Raw genomic sequence first — 25,335 nt, forward strand, 5'->3', positions numbered from 1 at the left:
TTTTGAATGAATAACCCAGATTTGTTTATTTTTTGGGATCATAAAAACTAATACATTTTAGAAAGAACCGTGAAATAATATTTTCTCAAAACTTCATAATGACTTTTCCAAATATACGTGCTGTGAGACTGTATGTTGATTTGAAGATATGGACAGCTTGGAATAGCTCTGTGTACTCTGCAAAGTGCTGTTTCAGGTGTTTACATGATATAAACACAGGAAATAAACTTGTGTATAAAAATGTAAACTTCTGACATGGATAATTGGTGACTGGTCCTCTTCTATGACTAGGCAGGCATGTGTTACTGTATAATTGACTATAAAGCTATAACATTCAGATATTAGTGTGCAAAAAAACTGAACACCTAGTGTAAGATATGACAATGGTGAAAAAAAAAACAAGATGATTGTTCCAGCAAGTATATCGTACTAGAAAAATTGCTTAAGAAATTGTGTCCCATAGAGTTAATAGATTATACGATTATACAACCAGATCGCTGCACGCAAATATGCAAGCTATGAATTAAAGGGTTACAGGGGCATAAGTATAGGGGAGCAGCACCTGCGAGCGCAGTGGGACTAGAGTAATATGGGGCCCTTCATCTACTAACCTTCAGTCCCTCCAATACAGGAGGGACTGACAGACGATATATTAAAAGGAGTCCATCCGATCAGGTGCTTTTAAGGCTACCTGTAGTCAGTTTGAAGATCATGATCATTTGTTTTATGACCCTTGAAAGGTGAGCTAGAAGGCTATGATGGTCAACAGTGGAAGGCAAGGAAAGGAGTGTAAACATTGCTAGGACCACATCATAATTTTAATGCCATGATTTGTGGTCTCTCTCTCTCCCCCCCCCCCCCCCCCCCCCCTCAAACAAAGAATGTAAAGGTACTAGAAACAAACTCCAAACTGACTACCAACGATGACTGTAGGGAAATGTGATTAAGGTTATAACTTTGGAGGGTGAAATCTTAAGCAATTTACAAATGCCTGATATATGTAAATGCATCTACCTTGGCCTGTTTTTAGGAAAGGCAACATTTCTTTCTTCCAAGAGTAGTCACATCCTGCCAGCCGATTTTGGTCTCTCCAACACATCAACTTATTAATGTCCATTCCTGACTCTTTAAATCAGACCATGGTTAAGGCAGAGTCATAAAGTACGGTCATCTATAACAACCAATCAGAATCCAGCTTCCAGCATACATAAACCATTCTCACTATAGCTGGCAGTGGCGTAGCTAAGGAGCTATGGGCCCCGGTGCGAGTTTTACATGCCCCCCCACACACACACTACTCTATACATAACAATTTATACGGTGCACCAAAACCTGCCAAGTACAGTGTCAGAGGTGCAAGAAGGGGATGGGGAACAGTTTGCTAATGATTATTATCATTCAGCGCATTTATAGAAGTGATCACTACAAGCACAGGCCCAATAAAGAGATAATACTGCAGTTGAGGGAGGGCCCTACGGGGGCCCCTCTGGCACAGGGGCCCCGGTGCAGTCGAGACCTCTGCAATCCCCCATTGCTACGCCACTGATAGCTGGTATTTAATTGAGGTCTTCTGGACAATAAGCCATACTTTTTTTTTGTTCGTATCTCATTCAATAAGACAGAGAGAAATCCCCTCCTCCTCACCAACTTTTTAAATGTGCATGCAAGTCTATCAGTTTTATGCAGCATAATCCTATAGCAATGTTGTGCAGTGAGTGGTGGATGCACAGAGCAGCCTCCCTGAGGAGGTGGTAAGAGAGCAGGTCAGTTACTTACGGAGGAGATGGATGTTTCTCTGGCTGGGCGGCTGGCATATCCAGCCAGGCTAATTCTAAGTAATCCATGTGGAGGGAGCTGCGGAATCCTTTCTGGACAGACCCCAAGCTGTGTAGTCTCCTGCACAGAGTGATGGGAGAGCTGGACCACTCACTCCCCTCCCTCCCTCCTCTCTGGATTTGCATAGAGACAGCTGTGAGGGGGAGACGGACACATAATTGCAGATGCACACATAGGTCTATAGGGAAATATTAACCTGTTTAATAGTATTAATAATTAGACTGTGCAAACTGGCAGGCCGGATGCATCCCCCAGTGTGTGAGCTGTGTGATGGATTGTTTATTCCTCAATTTACTGCCACTTACATGGAAAAGCAGAGTGTCACTCGCAGCTTTGACAGGTTCATTTTCACTTGATTGTGGTCTTTACTGAGCACGGGAGGCAGCGAGGGGACATGTCCTGTAACCCACGGCAGCCAATCCAGGGTCATGATTTGCTAATAAGACTGTACTGAATCTAGGAGCCAAGTTAATCAGCATATCAGCCTGCCAGGCCCACACATTTATGTCCCATACAGACTTTTGATGGCCAAAAACTTTGTGATGGTTTCGACCAGCAGTCTGATGCCTGTACGGACATTATCCACTTTCCCTGCCAGACATAATTTGAGGAAGTGGCAGTTGGCTGGTTTGAACTATTTGTAGACAGTTTATAAACAAAGAGAAATTGAGAACCCACAATGTCATGGTCATGTATTAAAGAGAAACCGTGACCAAGAATTGAACTTCATTCCAATCAGTAGCTGATGTCCCTTTTACATGAGAAATCTATTTCTTTTCACAAACAGATCATCAGGGGGCTCTGCATGACTGATATTGTGGTGAAACCCCTCCCACAGGAAACTGTGAGGACCATGGCCCTGGCAGTTTCCTGTCTGTGAACCTTGCTGTATTGTGGGAAATAGCTGTTTACAACTGTTTCCAACTGCCAAAAAAGCCAGCAGCAGCTACTTCCAGTGACATCACCTGCCAGCAGTAACAAATTTCACCATGTGATAAATGTCAGAATGTAAATCAGGGAGAGGAAAGATTTTACAATGGGCAAACACTGACTAAATAATTTATACATAATTATTGTAAAAATGAAGCACTTGTTTTTATTGCATTATTTTCACTGGAGTTCCTCTTTAAATAAGATAATCTGAATGTGAATGGATATTCACAAGGGTGGGTTACCACTAAGACACCCACTGGGTTGGCTTTGTGGTAATCCACTCGGGTTAAAGGGAACCCAAGATGAAAATAAACTGATGAGATAAGCAATTATTTTTATCCTCCCTCTCCTAAAAATGGCTTTTTTAGACATCCTAGAATTTTATTTTATATTTAAACATTTAGAAAGTAGATTGAATGTTTTGTTGTCTCTGCTCAGTTGCAGCCTATTAAGTGTCCCTAAATGAAAATACATGAACTCTTTTGACCCTTACTCTCTCCCTCTGTTCTCAGAAATATGTAGAAAAATGTATTCTGTCAGGAAAACTTTTATGGCTGTAATTTGCTTATCAGTGATGTTTACTATATTTCTGACAAGACAGAAGCTGTCACTTCCATGCCTAAAAAAAATTAACTCTTTCAGGCAGCAAAATAAAACAAGTAAAACACCTTGGTTATTAACAAGTTTAGTACTGTACATACACATGTTTATCTCATCACGCCACATGTCACCTCGGGTACACTTAAGGCCACTCAGGTTAAGAAGTCGCTCTCTGTAGATCAGGCATGGGCAAACTCGGCCCTCCAGCTGTTATGGAACTACAAGTCCCCCAATGCAGTTGCCTTTATGAGTCATGACTGTGGCTGTCAGACTCCTACAATGCATTGTGGGACTTGTATTTCCGTAACAGCTGGAGGGCCGAGTTTGCCCATGCCTGCTGTAGATCAATGATAGTAGATACACCCCTCCACCAAGGGTGGACAAGCTTGTACTTATTAGAACCGAACAAAGGCGCCAGAAAGAATAAAATACATTAACAACACTTTATAAAGGGAAGTAGTGGTGGACTTGGTGGACTTAACACCACACTGAAAACTCGAATTGTCTAGTTTAGACAAAGGCTTTATTGTATACTCCACAAAAAATGCCTAAGTGTTAGGCAACAGAAAAGGGTCAACAATAGTGGAAAGTAAAGGTTAGGCATCAATAAGGGGCTAATGTTGGGAATGGGTGAGGCTAGGGTTAGGTATCAGGAACAAGATTTAAAATAAGGGCATTAGCAAGGCTGAGCAATCAATGAGGGTTAAGCAATGAAATCACTTAAAAAACATAATTGTAAAGTGATAAAGTAATGGTAAGGGCATTCTATCAATACTCTGAATATCATAGCTGCTTCTCCCCACACCAAAACTAACAAGCACTGGAATTACAAGTACCGAGGGGAAATCTCCTAAATGAGGACACAAGTAGCAATAAGGCGTGGGACCCCCTACAAAGTGAAAATCACTAGCGATCTGTGGTAGTGCTTTGTAAGCGGTTTCGGAAGCGATTCCTCCAGCTCCATACAAGAGAATGGAAGCACTCCCAAAATGCTGCGTGTCCTGCAATTTCCCTAATAGCAATCGCTCCAGTGGGATCTGCTCCATCCACTTACATTGGCAAAGCATTTTGGGAAATCGCTAGCAATTGAAAGCGATCCCAAAACGCTGCCAAAAACGCTCTAGTGGGGCCAGCTCTAAAGCCTTATATAACAGCTAGCCTTTCATCATGCATAGACATGATCCAACTACCACTGCCATCTCCAATCATACATATGAAAAAGCAACTTTATTATTGCAGACGTTCCAGTTTAATGATGAAATGCAGCTAGCACTGTGGAAAGCTCTGAGATTTGGGATTCCACCCGTACCTGACCTCTGGGAAATTATCAGCCCACTGCTAGTACAGGGAGTGCAGAATTATTAGGCAAGTTGTATTTTTGAAGAATAATTTTATTATTGAACAACAACCATGTTCTCAATGAACCCAAAAAACTCATTAATATCAAAGCTGAATATTTTTGAAAGTAGTTTTTAGTTTGTTTTTAGTTTTAGCTATTTTAGGGGGATATCTGTGTGTGCAGGTGACTATTTCTGTGCATAATTATTAGGCAACTTAACAAAAAACAAATATATACCCATTTCAATTATTTATTTTTACCAGTGAAACCAATATAACATCTCAACATTCACAAATATACATTTCTGACATTCAAAAACAAAACAAAAACAAATCAGTGACCAATATAGCCACCGTTCTTTGCAAGGACACTCAAAAGCCTGCCATCCATGGATTCTGTCAGTGTTTTGATCTGTTCACCATCAACATTGCGTGCAGCAGCAACCACAGCCTCCCAGACACTGTTCAGAGAGGTATACTGTTTTCCCTCCTTCTCAATGGGGTTCAGATCTGGTGAACAAGGAGGCCATGTCATTAGTTTTTCTTCTTTTATACCCTTTCTTGCCAGCCACGCTGTGGAGTACTTGGACACATGTGATGGAGCATTGTCCTGCATGAAAATCATGTTTTTCTTGAAGGATGCAGACTTCTTTCTGCACCACTGCTTGAAGAAGGTGTCTTCCAGAAACTGGCAGTAGGACGGGGAGTTGAGCTTGACTCCATCCTCAACCCGAAAAGGCCCCACAAACTCATCTTTGATGATACCAGCCCAAACCAGTACTCCACCTCCACCTTGCTGGCGTCTGAGTCGGACTGGAGCTCTCTGCCCTTTACCAATCCAGCCACGGGCCCATCCATCTGGCCCATCAAGACTCACTCTCATTTCATCAGTCCATAAAACCTTAGAAAAATCAGTCTTGAGATATTTCTTGACCCAGTCTTGACGTTTCAGCTTGTGTGTCTTGTTCAGTGGTGGTCGTCTTTCAACCTTTCTTACCTTGGCCATGTCTCTGAGTATTGCACACCATGTGTTTTTGAGCACTCCAGTGATGTTGCAGCTCTGAAATATGGCCAAACTGGTGGCAAGTGGCATCTTGGCAGCTGCACGCTTGACTTTTCTCAGTTCATGGGCAGTTATTTTGCGCCTTTGTTTTTCCACACGCTTCTTGCGACCCTGTTGACTATTTTGAATGAAACGCTTGATTGTTCGATGATCACGCTTCAGAAGCTTTGCAATTTTGCTGCATCCCTCTGCAAGATATCTCACTATTTTTGACTTTTCTGAGCCTGTCAAGTCCTTCTTTTGACCCATTCTGCCAAAGGAAAGGAAGTTGCCTAATAATTATGCACACCTGATATAGAGTGTTGATGTCATTAGACCACACCCCTTCTCATTACACCTAATATGCTTAATTGGTAGTAGGCTTTCGAGCCTATACAGCTTGGAGTAAGACAACATGCATAAAGAGGAGGATGTGGTCAAAATACTCATTTGCCTAATAATTCTGCACTCCCTGTATAATCTGTCTGATTAGGGCCAATCACAAATCATCGGCTTTTCTCTCCAGGTTTGTTGTGCCAGAAATATTAAATGCTGGATTCGGACTCAAATTACCAGCTGTACATGTAAAGGATATGAACAGTGTATATATCACAGGACTGCAGTACCCGCAGGCGGGAGAGGACAGTGAGCCGCCATATAGCCGTTACTATGGGGGGGGGGGGGGGGGGGGGAGGAGGGAGCAACTGGACAGGTCAGTAAACACTGAACAATAGCTACTAATTATTTCCTGGTAAATTGTTGCTATATGCTATATACTCGATGGACGTATGTCTTTTTTCAACCAAAATAACTATGGAGTGTAATGACTGAAGGAACAGGAGTTCTTGGCCAAGCAAAGGGGGAGGATATGTTAAGATGTCACAAATAGGGCTTTTTGGTAAGGATTGGATAGAAAAAATGCACTGAAAACTGATGGAGCAGAGTGTTCTGTACACGCCGATAGGCATCCAGTATAACAAGTTAGAACTCTTTACTGAAGAAAAACATGCAGAGATAAATCATACACAACCAAATAATACACCACCATCAGGCAATGCAGCTTACTTAGAACAAAGAGGAACACAGTGAATGATAACAGGAAAACACAATACCATAGAGATCATCACTTCATTTTACAGACAGTGACGAATATCAGACCGGGACTGGCGGCGGGGAACGGAGCAGTATTAGAGGGCGGCGTGAGACATTACAGCTGCAGGGGGCCGGTAGAAGCCCCAGGTAAATGTCCGTGTTTATTTTCAAACCCCACGCCCCCCGACAGAACCCATTGAACAAAATCTATATTTTGCCTTTAAAGTAATCCTGAAGTGATCCGGGCAGAGGAACAATCTATTCTATCCAGAGGTGACTCACGATCCGGCTTGCATCTGCTTTGGCACTGTATTCGGCCTGAGGAAATGGGCAAAGACCCAAGAAACGTGTTGCCTAGTGCATATTAACGTTTGCTTAGGGCCTGTTTCCACTACACACAGATTGGATGCCTAAAAACTGACTCCAATGAATGCCTATGGGAAAATCTGCATCAGAAAAATCGCGTTTAGTGGAAACAGGTCCATAGGCATTCATTGGAGTCAGTTTTTCTGCATCCATTCTGTATCCAATCTGTATCCAATCTGTGTGTAGTGGAAATAGGCCCTTATTCCCTATATGAATGTGTTGTCCTTGAGGTAAGCCACCTCAATCTTTCCAATTTTAGCGGTTTTTAACACAGTTTTATTACACTGTGACTTACTGCACTATTGGTGCTACCGTTGTCTTGTATTTTTTCCTCTCAGGGTGCTTTTTTCCCTCTACTAAGGCAAATTTCAAACCTGAAGTGAGTTACAGACCCAAAGGTAGACTACAGGCTACAAAGAAAGAAGGACAAAGTTCTGAAAGAGGAACAAATGAGGAGGGAAGAGGGACAGGGTTACCAAAGAGGGACTGTCCCTCCGAAAGAGGGACAGTTGGGAACTATGCCCACATACCTCATGGTGATCCAGAAACATTAGGAAAGTATAAGGGACTAAAAGAGACAGACCAGCACTTCTACTGAAAAGCAACGCAGAGTATATTCAGGGGTGGTGCAACATGGGAAACCACAGTTAACTTAACCTCCTTGGCGGTAACCCCGAGTCAGACTCGGGGTTGGAAAATCGCAGCTCAGAGCGGTTACCCAGAGCTAGACTTGTGGTGACCATCGAGAGGTCTATGCAGCTCATAGTGCGCAACAGGCGTTTATCACTCACCTACCTGGGGATCCAGACGCCAGCAGCCATTCTTCTTCTTCTCCTCCAAGGCTCTCCATCCCCCTGATGAGATCGCTGCCTGTCATCATGACGACAGACGGCAATCTCACCAACCCTGTATTTGCCCCTTCAGCACCACCTGGAGTATGGAGGGAGACAGGCCCGGATTTCTGCAAAGGTCACAGAGGCCACGGCCTAGGGCGATAAAATCAGATAAGATCAGAAGGGCGGCATGACTTGGAGAGAGAAGAGGTCATATGTCAAAGTAAATCATCTCCTCTGTTCCCGCAGCGCAGCCAGCCAGCGCCCTGCTCTGCACTAATAGAGGAATTCCAGAGTTCCCCAATCCCTGCACCTCTTACTTCCTGATGTGTTATAACAATCAGGATCAATCATAACTGTCACCTGATGATCCAATTATTTATATGGATCGACATACAGTACAAGTGGATGTGAGAAATACCAGGGATTTACATTACAAAGAAGATAAAACTAAGTTCCGCTGAGTTCTAATGCAGGCATTCATAAACATTTCTGCTAGTTTCTTCGCCTTCTCTTTTAGAGCTGTGACACTGTCTGACCCCAGCAGTTGTAAATTACACTTTCTTATCTAGGCCTAATTTATTGCTTTCTTTTCTTCTTAGCCAGTGATCTGGTCTCTGCTTAAGTTAACTCTTTCCTGACTCATTTTCTGTCTTTCATCTCTGACCATCTATGAGAACTGCTGCAGCCTGGAATAAAAATGCTGTATGCTTCCCTTTCATTGCTAAACTGTCACTGTCACCTGAGCTGTTACTACCTCTATGCTAGTGTGTATGAATTGGCATCCTTCTGCTTTCCTGTAGCATTAGAGCATTGTACCATCTTAGCCATCAGCAAAAGCAGAGAGTTTTGAATCAGGATGATACCATTTATTGACTTAAAAGAAAAAGAGTAATCTTTCTGCTAATAAGCCTTCTTCAGACTTTGTTCCTGTATACTGTCTATATGTTAAAGCACACCGCCATATGTACATTCAGCATTCAAAAGAGATACGTAGATTTTTCAGCAAATATAAATAAATGTCATTCAGATGCTTTAAAGTGGAGCTGAACTCTTGCACAGGACAGAAGGAAACCATGCAGAGACATGCACCATGTGTGTATTTAGAGAGCCTTTCGAATTCTTCCACATCTGTGTCTAATCACAAATTTGATATCTTCCCTGTGTCACCTGGCTGCCACAGCATATAAGCTTATTTTAAAGCACAAGATGTTAATATATTTGCTTCCATGAAAGTAGGAATTAGACACACTGTCTATTTATTGCAGGATTTGTATCAGCTGTAACAAAGAAATGTTTTTTCTTTAAAGGTTATGTTGTTGAGTATCTTTTAGAGCAGAGAGGAAGTTCTGAGTTCAGGTCCACACTAATTACAACCAAACATCCAAAGTGGGTCTTGACAGGATGTTTGCTACTTACCTGTTCTCTGTTTTGTTTGGGCTTTTCTCCATTGCACTGTCCTGCCACCTGTTTGTGGCTCCAACTGCAGTCAGCCGCACAGAGGACAAAGAAGCAGTGCATGCTCTGGCCACTTGCTCTCCCTGTAATTTCCTGCTCCTGCCCAGATGTGCACAGCAACCAAGGCCGGTACAGTGTTATGCATTCTTGACGAGTACCGATCATACATCAGCGTAATTTCTCAAGTATGCATTCCCAGAACACTATCGGGTGCTGTGCACATTCGAGCAGGAGCGCAAATTTCCATCGTGAGAGGACAGAGCATCCACTGATTCTTTGTTCAATGAGGGGCACAGCAGCACAACTGAAATGAGCCCATTCAAACCAGTGATCGCTAGTCAGATAGGTGGACAGAATGTTTTTTGGTGGTGGTGGTGGGTGGGGGGGTTGGGGGGGCGCTTGGTGACAGCAGGCCTAGGGCACTGGTAAGTACAAATCCGGCCCTGGAGGGAGAACTGCAGCGCTAGATCCTGGGGGGAGGTGGGGGGAGTAAGCGCAGGGGCTGCTGCAGGCTTTCTGATGGCATGATTGTTTTACGGTTTTAGGGTCTAAAAGCCTGCAAAAACAAAGCACCGCTTTTAGACCCTAAAATCTGGAAATAATCTTAATATAATTAAAAAAATAATTATCACATATACTCAGCAATGCTTTTAGTAAGAGGGCTTTTAGTCTCTTTTAGGCCCTCATACTTTCCAAGTAGTTCTGGGTCACCCGGAGCTATCCGAGTATTTTGAAGGAAAGGTTAAAGTAAGTGCAAGGTATGGTAGAGTTTGTTGAAGCTCTCTTCGGTGTGTGGCTGTGTAATGTGAGGCAGGTAAAATGCTTAGGGGTTTCACTGAAAAAAAAAAGAGTGAAGAAAAATAAAAAAAATTAAAAAATTAAAAATACAAAGAAAAACTATTAAGACAATTCCACTGTCATTCTGTTTGCAAACCTGAGGCTCCATTCATATCTCTCTCACTCTCCACATTGGCTCTTTGCTATTTAGCAATCCACAGAGTTGGATAATTCTTGACTGCTATTGATATTCCCACTGTGGTCCACAGCAAGACGCCTTGTGCTCCTCCTTCCCCTGCCCCTCCTCCTTTCAAAAGACAGACCAGGCTGCTCAACAGGAAGCTTAGCACTCAACTGTTGCCTGAAACAATCACATAAGTTATTTTAGACAGCAGGAATCTTACACCTGTACAAGACATTAGTATCTGAAAATTCAACAGCATCGTTTGAGTTTTTGAACAAAATTTGCCCCTCCAGTGCAGTGGGGGAGCTGCAGAGGCAGAGAGAACACTTTAGCATCAGCATCTACAGCTGCTATCAAACCTCATCTCAGGAATTAGCTGTGTAATTTCCAAAAAAGCTATGTGGCTCCCACCATGATATTGACACAGTGGATTCTACAGCCGGGAGCAAAGTTATTTAGGTACCAGATAAACAACATGGCAAAAATGGGATCAAGTAGAGGAAAATCTAACTCCGGTAGTGTTAAGATTTTGAATCCAGGTTTCTTCATTCAGAAACCAAGATTCAGCAATCCGCCACAGTTCAGCACTAACACTAGTCAATCCAGAAGGAGGAAGTATCTGAGCCACGTGGAGCGCAACCTGGACCTCAACCCCATGACCCTGTCCACAAGCTGTGGTGCTGAACTGCGGTACACGGCATATAGAAACCTGGATTTGAACAACACTAAATTCAGGTTGCTTTAGTAACACATCTGGCAAGGGAGAAGATCTATCAAATATCTCAAGTCAAAATAACACATTCAGTTTATGGGAAATCTATGCTTTAGCAGAGAGTATTAAATGTGCAATCATTAGCCATGCATTAGGTTTTGTGCATTGCAGGAGCAGCAGTCAGTCTCTACCTGTAAGCACAGATACCATCTTCTCCCTGGGTTGGTCAGACACTAACCATTGGTGGCTAGCACTGTACTTCGTAATGAGAAGACTCTGCTGAGCTGCAGTGCTTGCCACTAATTTCTAAACAACACAGAGAAGAGCTGGAGAATGAAAGCTAATCAGTAGTGGAGGAATCATCCACTATGCTGGAAGCTCCTTAGAGATCTTTGGGTCACATGGCTCAGTTTTCCAAAGGGAATATCTCTGGAAGGATGGCATCAGCTATAGAAATGCTGTGAGGAACGGTACAGTCCCTTGTTCACCATTACATTGCAAAATCTAGGTGGGTAAACTATGGCTTCAAACCTCTGTCAAGTTTGCCAGCAATCTGTTGACCTCAACATATCGGAATTAAAAACTAACCAGTTGATTTCAGACAAGTTATCCAAAGCTTTAAAGAGGAACATTAACCAAGGATTGAACTGTATTCCAATCAGTAGCAAATACCTCCTTTCCCGTGAGAAATCTATACCTTTCTAGAATAGATCATCAGGGGATGAGAAAAAGAGAGAACACCAAGAGCCCAATATAGTGTAGTATGTACTGGTAATGTATAATTGGAAGAGTAAGAATATTAATTTAATACTCACAACCCACGGTAACCAATTAGGCAACCACTGTCAAAGCAGTTGGGGAGATTGTCTTGACCCCACTCAGGATTAAAAAGTCGCTCTCTGTAGTAGAAGAAGGAAAAGTACAACCCTCCACCAAGGGTGGACTTGATGTAGATAATAGGATAACAGAGGCGCCAACAGAATAAAAAACACTAAAAGAACTTAAAAACCCATCTTGGTAATAGAGGAGGCAGTGGTGGACTTACCTCCTCCAAGCAGAACATACGACTGTGAATTTTCAGTCAAAGCAATTTTATTGGATACTCCAAATAAAGTGCAATGCGTTTCGCAGGGTACAAACCCGCTTCATCAGGCAATAACAGATAGGAGTAAATAGCATCTGCCAGTATCATCAACGCTGAGCGCCTCTGTGAACATCAGGGGAGTCTGTAGGTTTGATGTTGTGGTGAACCCCCCCCCCCCCACAGTGTGCTGTCGTGACCATGGTCCTGACAGTTTGCGGTCTGTGGATCTCATTGCATTGTGGGAAATAACAACTTTTTCCAACTGCCAAGTAAGCAATATATCCCTCTGTTCATAGAACTCTCAGTAACGAACGATATACAAAGCTGCACATGACAGTACTAAAGATGTCACCACCGGTGATACCTTTCAGAATGTAAATCATTGAGAGGAAAGATTTTACAATGGACAAACACTGACTAAATAATCTATAAATTAATATTGTAAAAAATAAGCAATTTTCTTAAAATGGTACAATTAGCCCTTTAAGGGCTAATTGTACCATGCCTTGTAAGGGTTTTTTTGCCTTCCTCTGGATCAACAGGGATATGTGAGGGAGCACGCTGGTGTTGTATTTTATACTGGTTGAACTCGATGGACGTATGTCTTTTTTCAACCAAAATAACTATGTAACTATTATTGTTGTTATTTTCACTACAGTTCCTCTTGAATGCTTAAAGAGAGTCTGAAGCGAGAATAAATCTCGCTTCAGACCTCAGAGATAGCAGGGGCATGTGTGCCCCTGCTAAAACGCCGCTATCCCGCGGCTTAACGGGGGTCCCTTCACCCCCAAATCCCCTCCGTACAGCCGCAGCCCTGCCTCCCACGCGTCTATCAGACGCGTACCTCCGCCTCTTCCCCACCCCTCTCAGTCTTGCTTCACTGAGAGGGGCGGAGAGAGGCGGCGATGCGCGTCTGATAGACGCGACTAGAGGCAGGGCTGCAGCCGTTAGCCCTGCCTCCAGGAAGAAAAATTTCACGACCAAGTTGACGACCAAGTCTTGCGGGGGTGGGTTTGGGGGTGAAGGGACCCCTGTTTAGCCGCGGGATAGCTGCGTTTTAGCAGGGGCACACATGCCTCTGCTAACTATGAGCTCTGAAGCGAGATTTATTCTCGCTTCAGAGTCTCTTTAACAAGGTGCAGCATAAACTGATTGTTGTATTGAGAGATAAGTGTGTTGAGGGATTGATAATTACACATTTAGGGCCGGTTCTCTCATGAAGCAAGGTGAAACATTTGCATCAGACACAGAGATTACAGGGGCAGCCTGTTTGTACTGTGTGTTTACACCAACAGTATTCAGTCAGAGTGGGAGGAGAAGCGAGAGGGGAGCGAGGTGTAGAGGTCATCATTGGGGAAAAGCAGCTTGTTGTGCTGTGTGAGGAGTCTGACAGTGAGTTAGATTCTCATACTGGAATCTATTAAAAATCTATAGTCTCGTACCCATGATTTTTTTTGCCAACCCGGCAGCAGCCCCAGGACCGCCTAACACCAAATGGCGTCAAATCCTGGGGCCGGCTACTGCAGGAGATTGTGCGCAGGCACTGTTGGTGGGGAGAAAAGGGGGGGGGGGGGAATCACTAGTGTGCTGTGTGGCCCTGCAGCTTGGCCTTAAAGCTGCAGTGGCCAATTTAACAAAAAATAGCCTGGTCTTTAGGGGGGTTTAGCACTGTGGTCCTGAAGTGGTTAATGTCCCCCGACTACTTCTGCGCAATCCCTTGAACTCCTGTTTGCGCCCATTGTGTGCCGCTGCGTGTTCCCGCGGTAGGAAGATGGAGGAATTCTCGTTTGTCGGGAGGTGTCGCTGAGAGGACTTCCCGATCAATCTTCAGGTGAGTATTCAGCTTATGAGTAGTGTGGTAGCAGGAACAGATCATATTCTGATCGGAGAGGGATCTTTTGCTACATTGGGTGTCCATCTATAAAACTGTATAGGCACCATCATGAACTCTAACTTGCTATCTTGCCCCTGCTGGATCTCGGTCAAAGTGTACCAGAGAAGAAACATAAAAAAAAACTAAAAAAAAACATACATACCTGGGGCTTCGTCCAGCCCCCTCTGGCCTGATCGCTCCCTCGGCGCCATCCTCCGCCTCCTGGATCTTCGGTAACGGTCCCGATATCTGCGCTCCCATCGCCAGGAGCTTTCTGTGCAGGCACAGTACTATTACACAGGAGCAGAACTGGCCACTGGAGCGAGACGGAGGACTGCGCATGTGCAGACTGGCCCAACTGGCCAAGATACCAGAACCCATTACCGAAGATCCAGGAGGCGGAGGACGGCGCAGAGGGAGCGATCAGGCTGGAGGAAGCCCAAGGTATGCATGATTTTTTTTTAATGTTTCATCTCTGGTACACTTTAAGTGTTATTACTTGATCAGTCATGTGCTGCAGTGGCGTAGCTAAGGAGCTATGGGCCCCAGTGCAAGTTTTACATGGGGCCCCACAAGCACTCTATACAGCACAATTGATACGGCGCACCAAAACCTGCCAAGGATAACAACAGTGTCAAAAGTGCAAGTAGGGGATAGGAAACATTTTATTAATGGTTATTACTATTTAAAGAGACACTGAAGCGGAAAAAAAAATATGATATAGTGAATTGGTTGTGTACTATGAATAATTACTAGAAGATTAGCAGCAAAGAAAATATTCTCATACTTTTATTTTCAGGTATATAGTGTTTTTTCTAACATTGCATCATTCCATAATATGTGCAAATTACACAACACTCAGCATTCAAAATGAGTCTTTCAGAGCAGTCTGTGAAGTAATGACCTCTCCTCTAGCAGAGAAAAAGTAAACAGTTCACTTACAGTTGAGATAATAAAAGTCAGATAACAGCCCTCTCCACGACTAAGACAAATTAGTCGGAGAGTTAATGGCTTGTTTGCATAGAGATAACAACTGGAGTTTCTTAAAGGTGCCCATACACTCGTCAGATTGGCAGCAGATAGATAAGAAATGCATCTGATGATCTATCTGATGCGTTTTTAGAACATTTTTTTACCAGGATAGAATTCCAATAGATTTCAGTTTGAAATCTATTGAAATTCGATCTGATGGCATTTTTTTGCCATCAGATTTCCATTAAGGCCAATGCAAACTGATAAGCAATCTCATCAGATCGCCCTAAATTTTCCACCCTGCAAGTTCGATGGAAATCCATCGAAATCGGCCATCGATTGGTCGATTGGCCAACAGATTTGCAATCGATCTATCGATCGATCGGGATCGATCGGTCGGCCAGAAAATCGGCTGAGTGTATGGGCCCCTCTTCCTGTACTGGAAACAATTAGACTGATGTATCGGATCTTAATGTTTTATTTCTTAGCTGTACTACACATACAAATCATAATATCAATTTTTTTTTCGCTTCAGTGTCTCTTTAACCACTTGAGGACTACAGTCTTTCTAACCCTTAAGGACCAGGCACTTTTTTTCCACTCAGACCACTGCAGCTTTCACGGTTTATTGCTCGCTCATACAACCTACCACCTAAATGAATTTTGGCTCCTTTTCTTGTCACTAATAAAGCTTTCTTTTGGTGCTATTTGATTGCTCCTGTGATTTTTACTTTTTATTATATTCAGCAAAAAAGACATGAATTTTGGCAAAAAAATGATTTTTTTAACTTTCTGTGCTGACAATTTTCAAATAAAGTAAAATTTCTGTATACATGCAGCGCGAAAAATGTGGACAAACATGTTTTTGATTAAAAAAAACCCATTCAGTGTATATTTATTGGTTTGGGTAAAAGTTATAGCGTTTACAAACTATGGTGCAAAAAGTGAATTTTCCCATTTTCAAGCATCTCTGACTTTTCTGACCCCCTGTCATGTTTCATGAGGGGCTAGAATTCCAGGATAGTATAAATACCCCCCAAATGACCCCATTTTGGAAAGAAGACATCCCAAAGTATTCACTGAGAGGCATAGTGAGTTCATAGAAGATATTATTTTTTGTCACAAGTAAGCGGAAAATGACACTTTGTGACAAAAAAAAAGAAAAAAAAAAAGAATCCATTTCTTCTAACTTGCGACAAAAAAAAATGAAATCTGCCACGGACTCACCATGCCCCTCTCTGAATACCTTGAAGTGTCTACTTTCCAAAATGGGGTCATTTGTGGGGTGTGTTTACTGTCCTCGCATTTTGGGGGGTGCTAATTTGTAAGCACCCCTGTAAAGCCTAAAAGTGCTCATTGGACTTTGGGCCCCTTAGCGCAGTTAGGCTGCAAAAAAGTGCCACACATGTGGTATTGCCGTTCTCAGGAGAAGTAGTATAATGCGTTTTGGGGTGTATTTTTACACATACCCATGCTGGGTGGGAGAAATATCTCTGTAAATGACAATTTTTTAATTTTTTTTTTACACACAATTGTCCATTTACAGAGTTATTTCTCCCACCCAGCATGGGTATGTGTAAAAATACACCCCAAAACACATTGTACTACTTCTCCCGAGTACGGCGATACCACATGTGTGGCACTTTTTTGCACCCTAACTGCGCTAAAGGGCCCAAAGTCCAATGAGTACCTTTAGGATTTCACAAGTCATTTTGCGGAATTTGATTTCCAGACTACTCCTCACGGTTTAGGGCCCCTAAAATGCCAGGGCAGTATAGGAACCCCACAAATGACCCCATTTTAGAAAGAAGACACCCCAAGGTATTCCGTTAGGAGTATGGTGAGTTCATAGAAGATTTTATTTTTTGTCAAAAGTTAGCGGAAAATTGATTTTTATTGTTTTTTTCACAAAGTGTCATTTTCCACTAACTTGTGACAAAAAATAAAATCTTCTATGAACTCACCATACTCCTAACGGAATACCTTGAGGTGTCTTCTTTCTAAAATGGGGTCATTTGTGGGGTTCCTATACTGCCCTGGCATTTTAGGGGCCCTAAACCGTGAGGAGTAGTCTGGAAATCAAATTCCGCAAAATGACCTGTGAAATCCTAAAGGTACTCATTGGACTTTGGGCCCTTTAGCGCAGTTAGGGTGCAAAAAAGTGCCACACATGTGGTATCGCCGTACTCGGGAGAAGTAGTACAATGTGTTTTGGGGTGTATTTTTACACATACCCATGCTGGGTGGGAGAAATAACTCTGTAAATGGACAATTGTGTGTAAAAAAATCAAAAGATTGTCATTTACAGAGGTATTTCTCCCACCCAGCATGGGTATGTGTAAAAATACACCCCAAAACACATTGTACTACTTCTCCCGAGTACGGCGATACCACATGTGTGGCACTTTTTTGCACCCTAACTGCGCTAAAGGGCCCAAAGTCCAATGAGTACCTTTAGGATTTCACAGGTCATTTTGCGAAATTTGATTTCCAGACTACTCCTCACGGTTTAGGGCCCCTAAAATGCCAGTTCAGTATAGGAACCCCACAAATGACCCCATTTTAGAAAGAAGACACCCCAAGGTATTCCGTTAGGAGTATGGTGAGTTCATAGAAGATTTTATTTTTTGTCACAAGTTAGTGGAAAATGACACTTTGTGAAAAAAACAATAAAAATCAATTTTCCGCTAACTTTTGACAAAAAATAAAATCTTCTATGAACTCACCATACTCCTAACGGAATACCTTTGGGTGTCTTCTTTCTAGAATGGGGTCATTTGTGGGGTTACTATACTGCCCTGGCATTTTAGGGGCCCTAAACCGTGAGGAGTAGTCTTGAAACCAAATGTCGCAAAATGACCTGTGAAATCCTAAAGGTACTCATTGGACTTTGGGCCCCTTAGCGTACTTAGGGTGTAAAAAAGTGCCACACATGTGGTACCGCCGTACTCAGGAGAAGTAGTATAATGTGTTTTGGGGTGTATTTTTACACATACCCATGCTAAGTGGGAGAAATATCTCTGTAAATGACAATTGTTTGATTTGTTTTACACACAATTGACCATTTACATAGAAATTTCTCCCACCCAGCATGGGTATGTGTAAAAATACACCCCAAAACACATTATACTACTTTTCCTGAGTACGGCGGTACCACATGTGTGACACTTTTTTGCAGCCTAGGTGCGCTAAGGGGCCCAACGTCCTATTCACGGGTCATTTTGAGGCATTTGTTTTCTAGACTACTCCTCGCGGTTTAGGGCCCCTAAAATGCCAGGGCAGTATAGGAACCCCACAAGTGATCCCATTTTAGAAAGAAGACACCCCAAGGTATTCCGTTAGGTGTATGGCGAGTTCATAGAAGATTTTATTTTTTGTCACAAGTTAGTGAAAAATGACACTTTGTGAAAAAAAACCAATAAAAATCAATTTCCGCTAACTTTTGACAAAAAATAAAATCTTCTATGAACTCGTCATACACCTAACAGAATACCTTGGGGTGTCTTTTTCTAAAATGGGGTCACTTGTGGGGTTCCTATACCGCCCTGGCATTTTACGGGCCCAAAACCGTGAGTAGTCTGGAAACCAAATGTCTCAAAATGACTGTTCAGGGGTATAAGCATCTGCAAATTTTGATGACAGGTGGTCTATGAGGGGGCGAATTTTGTGGAACCGGTCATAAGCAGGGTGGCCTTTTAGATGACAGGTTGTATTGGGCCTGATCTGATGGATAGGAGTGCTAGGGGGGTGACAGGAGGTGATTGATGGGTGTCTCAGGCGGTGGTTAGAGGGGAAAATAGATGCAATCAATGCACTGGGGAGGTGATCGGAAGGGGGTCTGAGGGGGATCTGAGGGTTTAGCCAAGTGATCAGGAGCCCACACGGGGCAAATTAGGGCCTGATCTGATGGGTAGGTGTGCTAGGGGGTGACAGGAGGTGATTGATGGGTGTCTCAAGGTGTGATTAGAGGGGGGAATAGATGCAAGCAATGCACTGGCGAGGTGATCAGGGCTGGGGTCTGAGGGCATTCTGAGGGTGTGGGCGGGTGATTGAGTGCCCTAGGGGCAGATAGGGGTCTAATCTGATAGGTAGCAGTGACAGGGGGTGATTGATGGGTAATTAGTGGGTGTTTAGGGTAGAGAACAGATGTGAACACTGCACTTGGGAGGTGATCGGACGTCGGATCTGCGGGCGATCTATTGGTGTGGGTGGGTGATCAGTTTGCCCGCAAGGGGCAGGTTAGGGGCTGATTGATGGGTGGCAGTGACAGGGGGTGATTGATGGGTGGCAGTGACAGGGGGTGATTGATGGGTGATTGACAGGTGATTGACAGGTGATCAGTGGGTTATTACAGGGAAGGACAGATGTAAATAATGCCCTGGCGAATTGATAAGGGGGGGTCTGAGGGCAATCTGAGCGTGTAGGCGGGTGATTGGGTGCCCGCAAGGGGCAGATTAGGGTCTGATCTGATGGGTAACAGTGACAGGTGGTGATAGGGGGTGATTGATGGGTGATTGATGGGTAATTAGTGGGTGTTTAGAGGAGAGAATAGATGTAAACAATGGATTTGGGAGGTGATCTGATGTCGGATCTGCGGGCGATCTATTGGTGTGGGTGGGTGATCAGATTGCCCGCAAGGGGCAGGTTAGGGGCTGATTGTTGGGTGGCAGTGACAGGGGGTGATTGATGGGTGATTGACAGGTGATTGACAGGTTATCAGGGAAGATAGATGCATACAGTACACAGGGGGGGGGGGGGGGGTCTGGGGGGGGGTCTGGGGAGAATCTGAGGGGTGGGGGGTGATCAGGAGGGGGCAGGGGGGGGGATATAAAAAAAAAATAGCGTTGACAGATAGTGACAGGGAGTGATTGATGGGTTATTAGGGGGGTGATTGGGTGCAAACAGGGGTCTGGGGGGTGGGCAGGGGGGGGGGTCTGAGGGGTGCTGTGGGCGATCAGTGGGCGGGGGGGGCAGATCAGTGTGTTTGGGTGCAGACTAGGGTGGCTGCAGCCTGCCCTGGTGGTCCCTCGGACACTGGGACCACCAGGGCAGGAGGCAGCCTGTATAATACACTTTGTATACATTACAAAGTGTATTATACACTTTGTATGCGGCGATCGCGGGGTTAACATCCCGCCGGCGCTTCCGTATGGCCGGCGGGATGTTACGGCGGGTGGGCGGAGCCAGTTGCCGGGGGAAGCGCGCGTCATCAATGACGCGATCGCTCCCCCGGCATGCCTAAAGGACGCGCCGCCTGAAGGCGTATTGCGGTCCTTTAGGCGTCCACTTTGCCGCCGCCCATGGGCTGTGGGCGGTCGGCAAGTGGTTAAAGCATCTATAGAAGTGATTACCAACACAGGGCCAATAAAGAGCTAATATTGTGATTGAGGGAGGGCCCCTTGGGGCCCCACTGGCCCAAGGACCCCGATGCGGTGGCTACCTCTGCAACCCCTATTGCTACGCCACTGATGAGCTGTTATTGACCAGCGTGTGTCTAGCATAGTAAAGTAGAAGGAATATCCAACTAGTGTCTTCCAACCGTTTACACTACTAGAGCAGCCCAACATAAATATTGGAACAACTGCTCCCTCTTGTGGATAAAAGCAGATGCTACAAGCAAATTAATGAAAAAAAAGATCAAATTAAACCAAACTTATGCTGGGAATACGGTTAGTTTTTGAGCCATTAAGATTTAGAATTTCTGACATGTCCGATCTCCCGCTCGATCGTTTCGCCGCTCGATTTGTGATAGCAGTGAATGGAAAACGATAAGAAAAACGAGCAGAAGATAAGAGAATCGATTGCAGAATCGAGTGGCAAAAACGAGCCGTGTATGCCAAGCATCAGGCTCTCTGCACACGGCAAATCCGATTTGCGATTCCGATTTTCCCTGGATGCTATCAAAAGAATAACACAGAAAGAAACGCAGCATGCAGTACCGATAAAAAAAAATAAAAAAAAATTCGGAATTGCATGTGAAAAATCGATTACAAATCTCATGTAGTGTGCAAGAGGCCTAAATAATAGTGTTGGTGTGGGATTCGGGCATTTCGAATTAGGAATACTGTACCCGAATACTGCCATATACCCCTGTCCAGCACCATTTCAGGGCTAATATATTATGACAGCCAAACACTGGTCCCCAAATTACCCTCTCAACACCCCCCCCCCCCCCCCCCTGGGCACTAGCAGAAGCCAAACCAACACTCTGCTTTAGGTTTGGCCAAGCATACCTGGGTAACATAAGATGAAAGTGAGGGTTACTGGGGGCTAGAGTTTTTTTTTGTCTACTGCATCAACACAACTTACAGTATTTACTGTCCTTTCTGGAACCCCTGCTCAAGTTCAGTATGACCTATGTAAGGGCTTTAAATGTTTACCAAACAAATGACAAATTATAAAAAAAAAAAATCCACCCACCCGGTTTGCTGGGCCACTTAGGATGTCCCCACTTAAGCAACGGCCACCTCCACATTTCTCTTGCTAACTGGGCAACAGTCACTGAACATGTGTATAACAGAATAACCAAGCAGCTCAGGGTGACTCAGAACCACTAGGAAAGTATTGGGGACTAAAAGAGGCACAAAAGCCCTCCTACTAAACAGCACCACTGAATGTAGTTTGCATTATTAAAGGACACATGCAAGGTTTTTTTTTAAAAAAAATGATATCTATTTACCTGGGGCTTCCTCCAGCCCTTGGCAGATGTCCTGTGCCCTTGCCGCAGCTTTGCTTCCAGCTGGTCCACCCCGCTGCAGATGCTGACCCTGTAAGGTCAGCATCCACTGCGCCTACGCGAGCACCGCCAGCAATCACGCAGACGTGGTCTGGAGTGTTGTGTGCAAGCACAGAACTACATTCCAGACCAGGTGAACACGACCGAGAGCGGCACTGACCTGGGAAGGTCGGCATCTCCACCGGAGGGGTAACCCAGGCCACCGGCTGGAAGTGGAGCTGCGGCAAGGGCACAAGATGGCTGCCAGGGACTGGAGAAAGGCCTAGATAAGTGGATTTCGTTTTTTTATTTAGCTCGAACCTTCCCTTTAAAACAGAAGGTATTTGGAATAATTCAGCTCAAGCGAGCAACTGTGATTACCCACAATGCATCACTACTGAATAAGCAAATTATCTCTTTATGCCCCTGAAATCAGGCTTACATCCAGAACTGCTGGATGTAAAAGGAACACAGCCTAGTCATTTGTGTGCTTGGCACTGTACATACATATGTCTATCTCATCATGTCACATGTCACTTCGGGTGTCCTTTAAGCTCACATACCACGAAACTCATCCAAGGTAGGGATGGTCGGAAATGCTGATTGCGCGGATTTCCAAGGAGTTTTTGACATTTTTTTTTTGCATTCTTTGATTGGCCAAATACTTACAGATTGACTCGGAGGTATTCGACCAATCAGAGAATGCAGAATTTTATTGTGGTAATTGGAATACCACGGAAATTTTAGGCCAATCACAAGATACTCGGTGGTATTAGAGTCTGGTGATTGGTCTAAAGTTACCACAGTGATCTTCAGGGAAAAATTCTGCATTCTCTGATTGGTCCAATGCTTGCGAGTTCTGTGACTGGGCTAAAATTACAGAATTGCAGCAATGTGGTATCTCCGCAGAAATGTAATTTCTGAAAGGAAATAACGATTTCCGATCGGAAATTTCAATTACACAGAATCCAAATGAGCATCCCTAATTCTAAGTACCCCCACCATGGGTACATGCAACATATGTGATTGGCGATTGTATTAGCTTTGTTCTGCATCAGTATGACAAAGCTAGCGATGTGATCAGTAAGATCTGCTGAGAACTGATCTCATATCAAGCACTGCAAAATGCAAAGATCAACATCAGGCACATATCAAATCACTTACTTCATATAATAATGTATGTATAGTTTTACATTACAAATGTAACAATAGGTTAAAGGACAACTGACGTGAAAAGAATATGGAGTCTTGTCATATTCATGGGCGTAGCAATAGGGGCTGCAGCCGCTCAGGGCCGTTTTGGGGTGCTGGAGGGGTCGCAGCATGAGGGGAAAGCTTAGTTACGCCCCTGGTCATATTTATTTACTTTTACACTGAACCAGTTAACTGGCATCCCTGCTGATCTATTTTGCTGCTGTAGTGTCTGAAAAACACCAGAAACAAACAAGCATGTAGCTAATCTTGTCAGATCTGACAATAATGTCAGAAACATCTCATCTGCTGCATGCTTGTTCAGGGGCTATGGCTAAACGTATTAGAGGCAGAGGGACAGCAGGACAGCCAGGCAACTGGTAGTGCTAAGAAGGAAATAAATATGGGAGCCTCCACATCTCTCTCACTTTAGTTCTCCTTTAAGGCCTCTTTCACAGTGGGACGTTGCGTTTGATGCGACGTTAAGGTCGCATAACGTGCCCCTAATGCAACGCATTGAAAGACTATAACTTGGACGTTCTAGTACATTCTTTTGCCCTGCGTTTCGTGTGCCGTTTTCGTTGCACAGTGATGGACCGAAAACGGGGCATGCTTTACATTAAAAAAAAACAAAAAACATTACCGAGCATGTGCAACACACACAACGCAGCAGATTTATTGCTAAACGCACAACATGCAGTACTCTCTAAATATTGCTTCACGTTACACACAACACAACGTGTACACTGTGAATGTTGCACAGACTTTGTATTGCTGTGCGTTAGTCCACGTTAAAACATTTTCTAACATGCGACTTTAACGTCGCACTGTGAAAGAGGCCTAAAGCAAACCTTAGAGACTAAAAAAGAAAAATTCACATACTTACCTTGATAGAGGAAATCCTCTGCATCCTCCTCCATCCCACCGTTCCAGCGATGGGACCCTTGAAGTTGGCGGCTTCGCTCCTGTAAGTGAAACAGTGCGGGTGCACTGCGCAGTAGCCGCTGTTTGGCTCCATGGTACTGCACAAGGGCAAACCGTCAGCGCCTGTGCAGTGCAGCCGAGCTCTGTCGATAAGCCCATGTCAACGGGCTCTGGGTAGTCCCAGTGCTGCTGGAACGTAGGAGGAGGAGGGGGATGGGGAAAGCCTGCGCATCATCCAGAGGCTTCCCTCTACTTAGGCAAGTACCCATTTGGGACACTTTTTTTTTTTTTTTACACAGCACACTGATACGGTGCATCAGACAATGTAATTGCACTGCGTATTGTATTGGTCTGATCACATTGGCGTGTTAGCAGTGCAGTGCAGACCCCGTTGGAATAAGATCCATGCAGAGCGGTATCACATAACGGTTGCAGTGAAGCATATTTTCTATGTACTGTATGTAGAAAAGGATTAAGATGAAATGGGGCCCTGGGCAAGACAGCATTTTTTTTTGCTCACCGCCCATGATCACCTGGCTTTTTTTCTTTAATAAGATTTGGTGGGGGCTAGTATTAATCAGGCCCCTATACTCTCTCCAGGCCCTAGGCAACGGCTTAGGTTTGCCTTGTGGATAATCTGGCTCTGGCTGTATGCATTATGTGCAATGCAACTTTTCCTCTCCATTGTGTTGTGATCTTGTTTTTCCAGGACATGCAACGCTCCAGTGTGAAGGTAACCTTAGATTTTTTTTTTTACAAATGTGTTTGATAAAAACAACTATTGATATCTGAGAAATATTCATTATTAGCATCTTATGATATTTAGCAAAAGACCATGTCATATATATTCTGTGCTATTAGGACAGACAGTCAGCTAGTAATGAGATCTGACACTTACATTTTGGCTGTGGGCTCTGCAGGACTGTGTAGAGATCGGGTGGTACCCGGCAGTCTGTGTCCAGTGGTTGTGCTCACAGCAGCGATGCAATAGGACGCACAGAAGTGGCCGGGAAGTCACTAATCCAGGTAGAAGCTGCCTACCTGCATGGCAGAGGAAAGCCGCTGTTTGGTACGCTTCCTAAAAAAATGCCAGAGATCCCAGTTCATCCACAGCTGATAAACCCATCACAGAATAATAAGCAGACATGAAACTCTTCCCATCCTGTTAGCTGGTTGCGTCTACTTAATGAGGCCACCAGACCAAGATGGTGATAAAGCCATCAGGTTGATGTACTGGACCAGAACAGAGATACATGCAGGGGGCATCATGAGGACGTGAAGGTCTGGTTTACGAGTGTGGTGAGGACCTGTGTACATCTGGATCATGTGTGTGTGTGTGAGTGAAAGTTGCCAGGCTTCTATTCTGGATCAAGTCTGTGGGGTGAGATGTTAATTCAGAAAGGGA

At 44.1% G+C, this 25,335-nt stretch overlaps 1 protein-coding gene across 2 annotated transcripts in view; it reads right to left on the minus strand.

The window, feature by feature from the left end:
- Positions 1-25,312, minus strand: part of LOC137528971 (estrogen-related receptor gamma-like) — an 84,653-nt gene extending 59,341 nt beyond the window's left edge. The window contains exon 1 of one of the 2 annotated variants that reach the window (XM_068250799.1): positions 24,829-25,312. In XM_068250799.1, the coding sequence (XP_068106900.1) occupies positions 24,829-24,830 (2 nt within the window). In that variant the 5' untranslated portion in view covers positions 24,831-25,312. Of the gene's footprint in view, positions 1-1,776; positions 1,874-24,828 lie in introns of those variants that run through there. The other variant, XM_068250798.1, reaches the window with a different exon arrangement.
- Between the last annotated feature and the right edge of the window lie 23 nt (positions 25,313-25,335).

The sequence above is a fragment of the Hyperolius riggenbachi genome, chromosome 8 (genome assembly GCF_040937935.1).
Source record: "Hyperolius riggenbachi isolate aHypRig1 chromosome 8, aHypRig1.pri, whole genome shotgun sequence".
Classification (NCBI taxonomy): Eukaryota; Metazoa; Chordata; class Amphibia; order Anura; family Hyperoliidae; genus Hyperolius; species Hyperolius riggenbachi.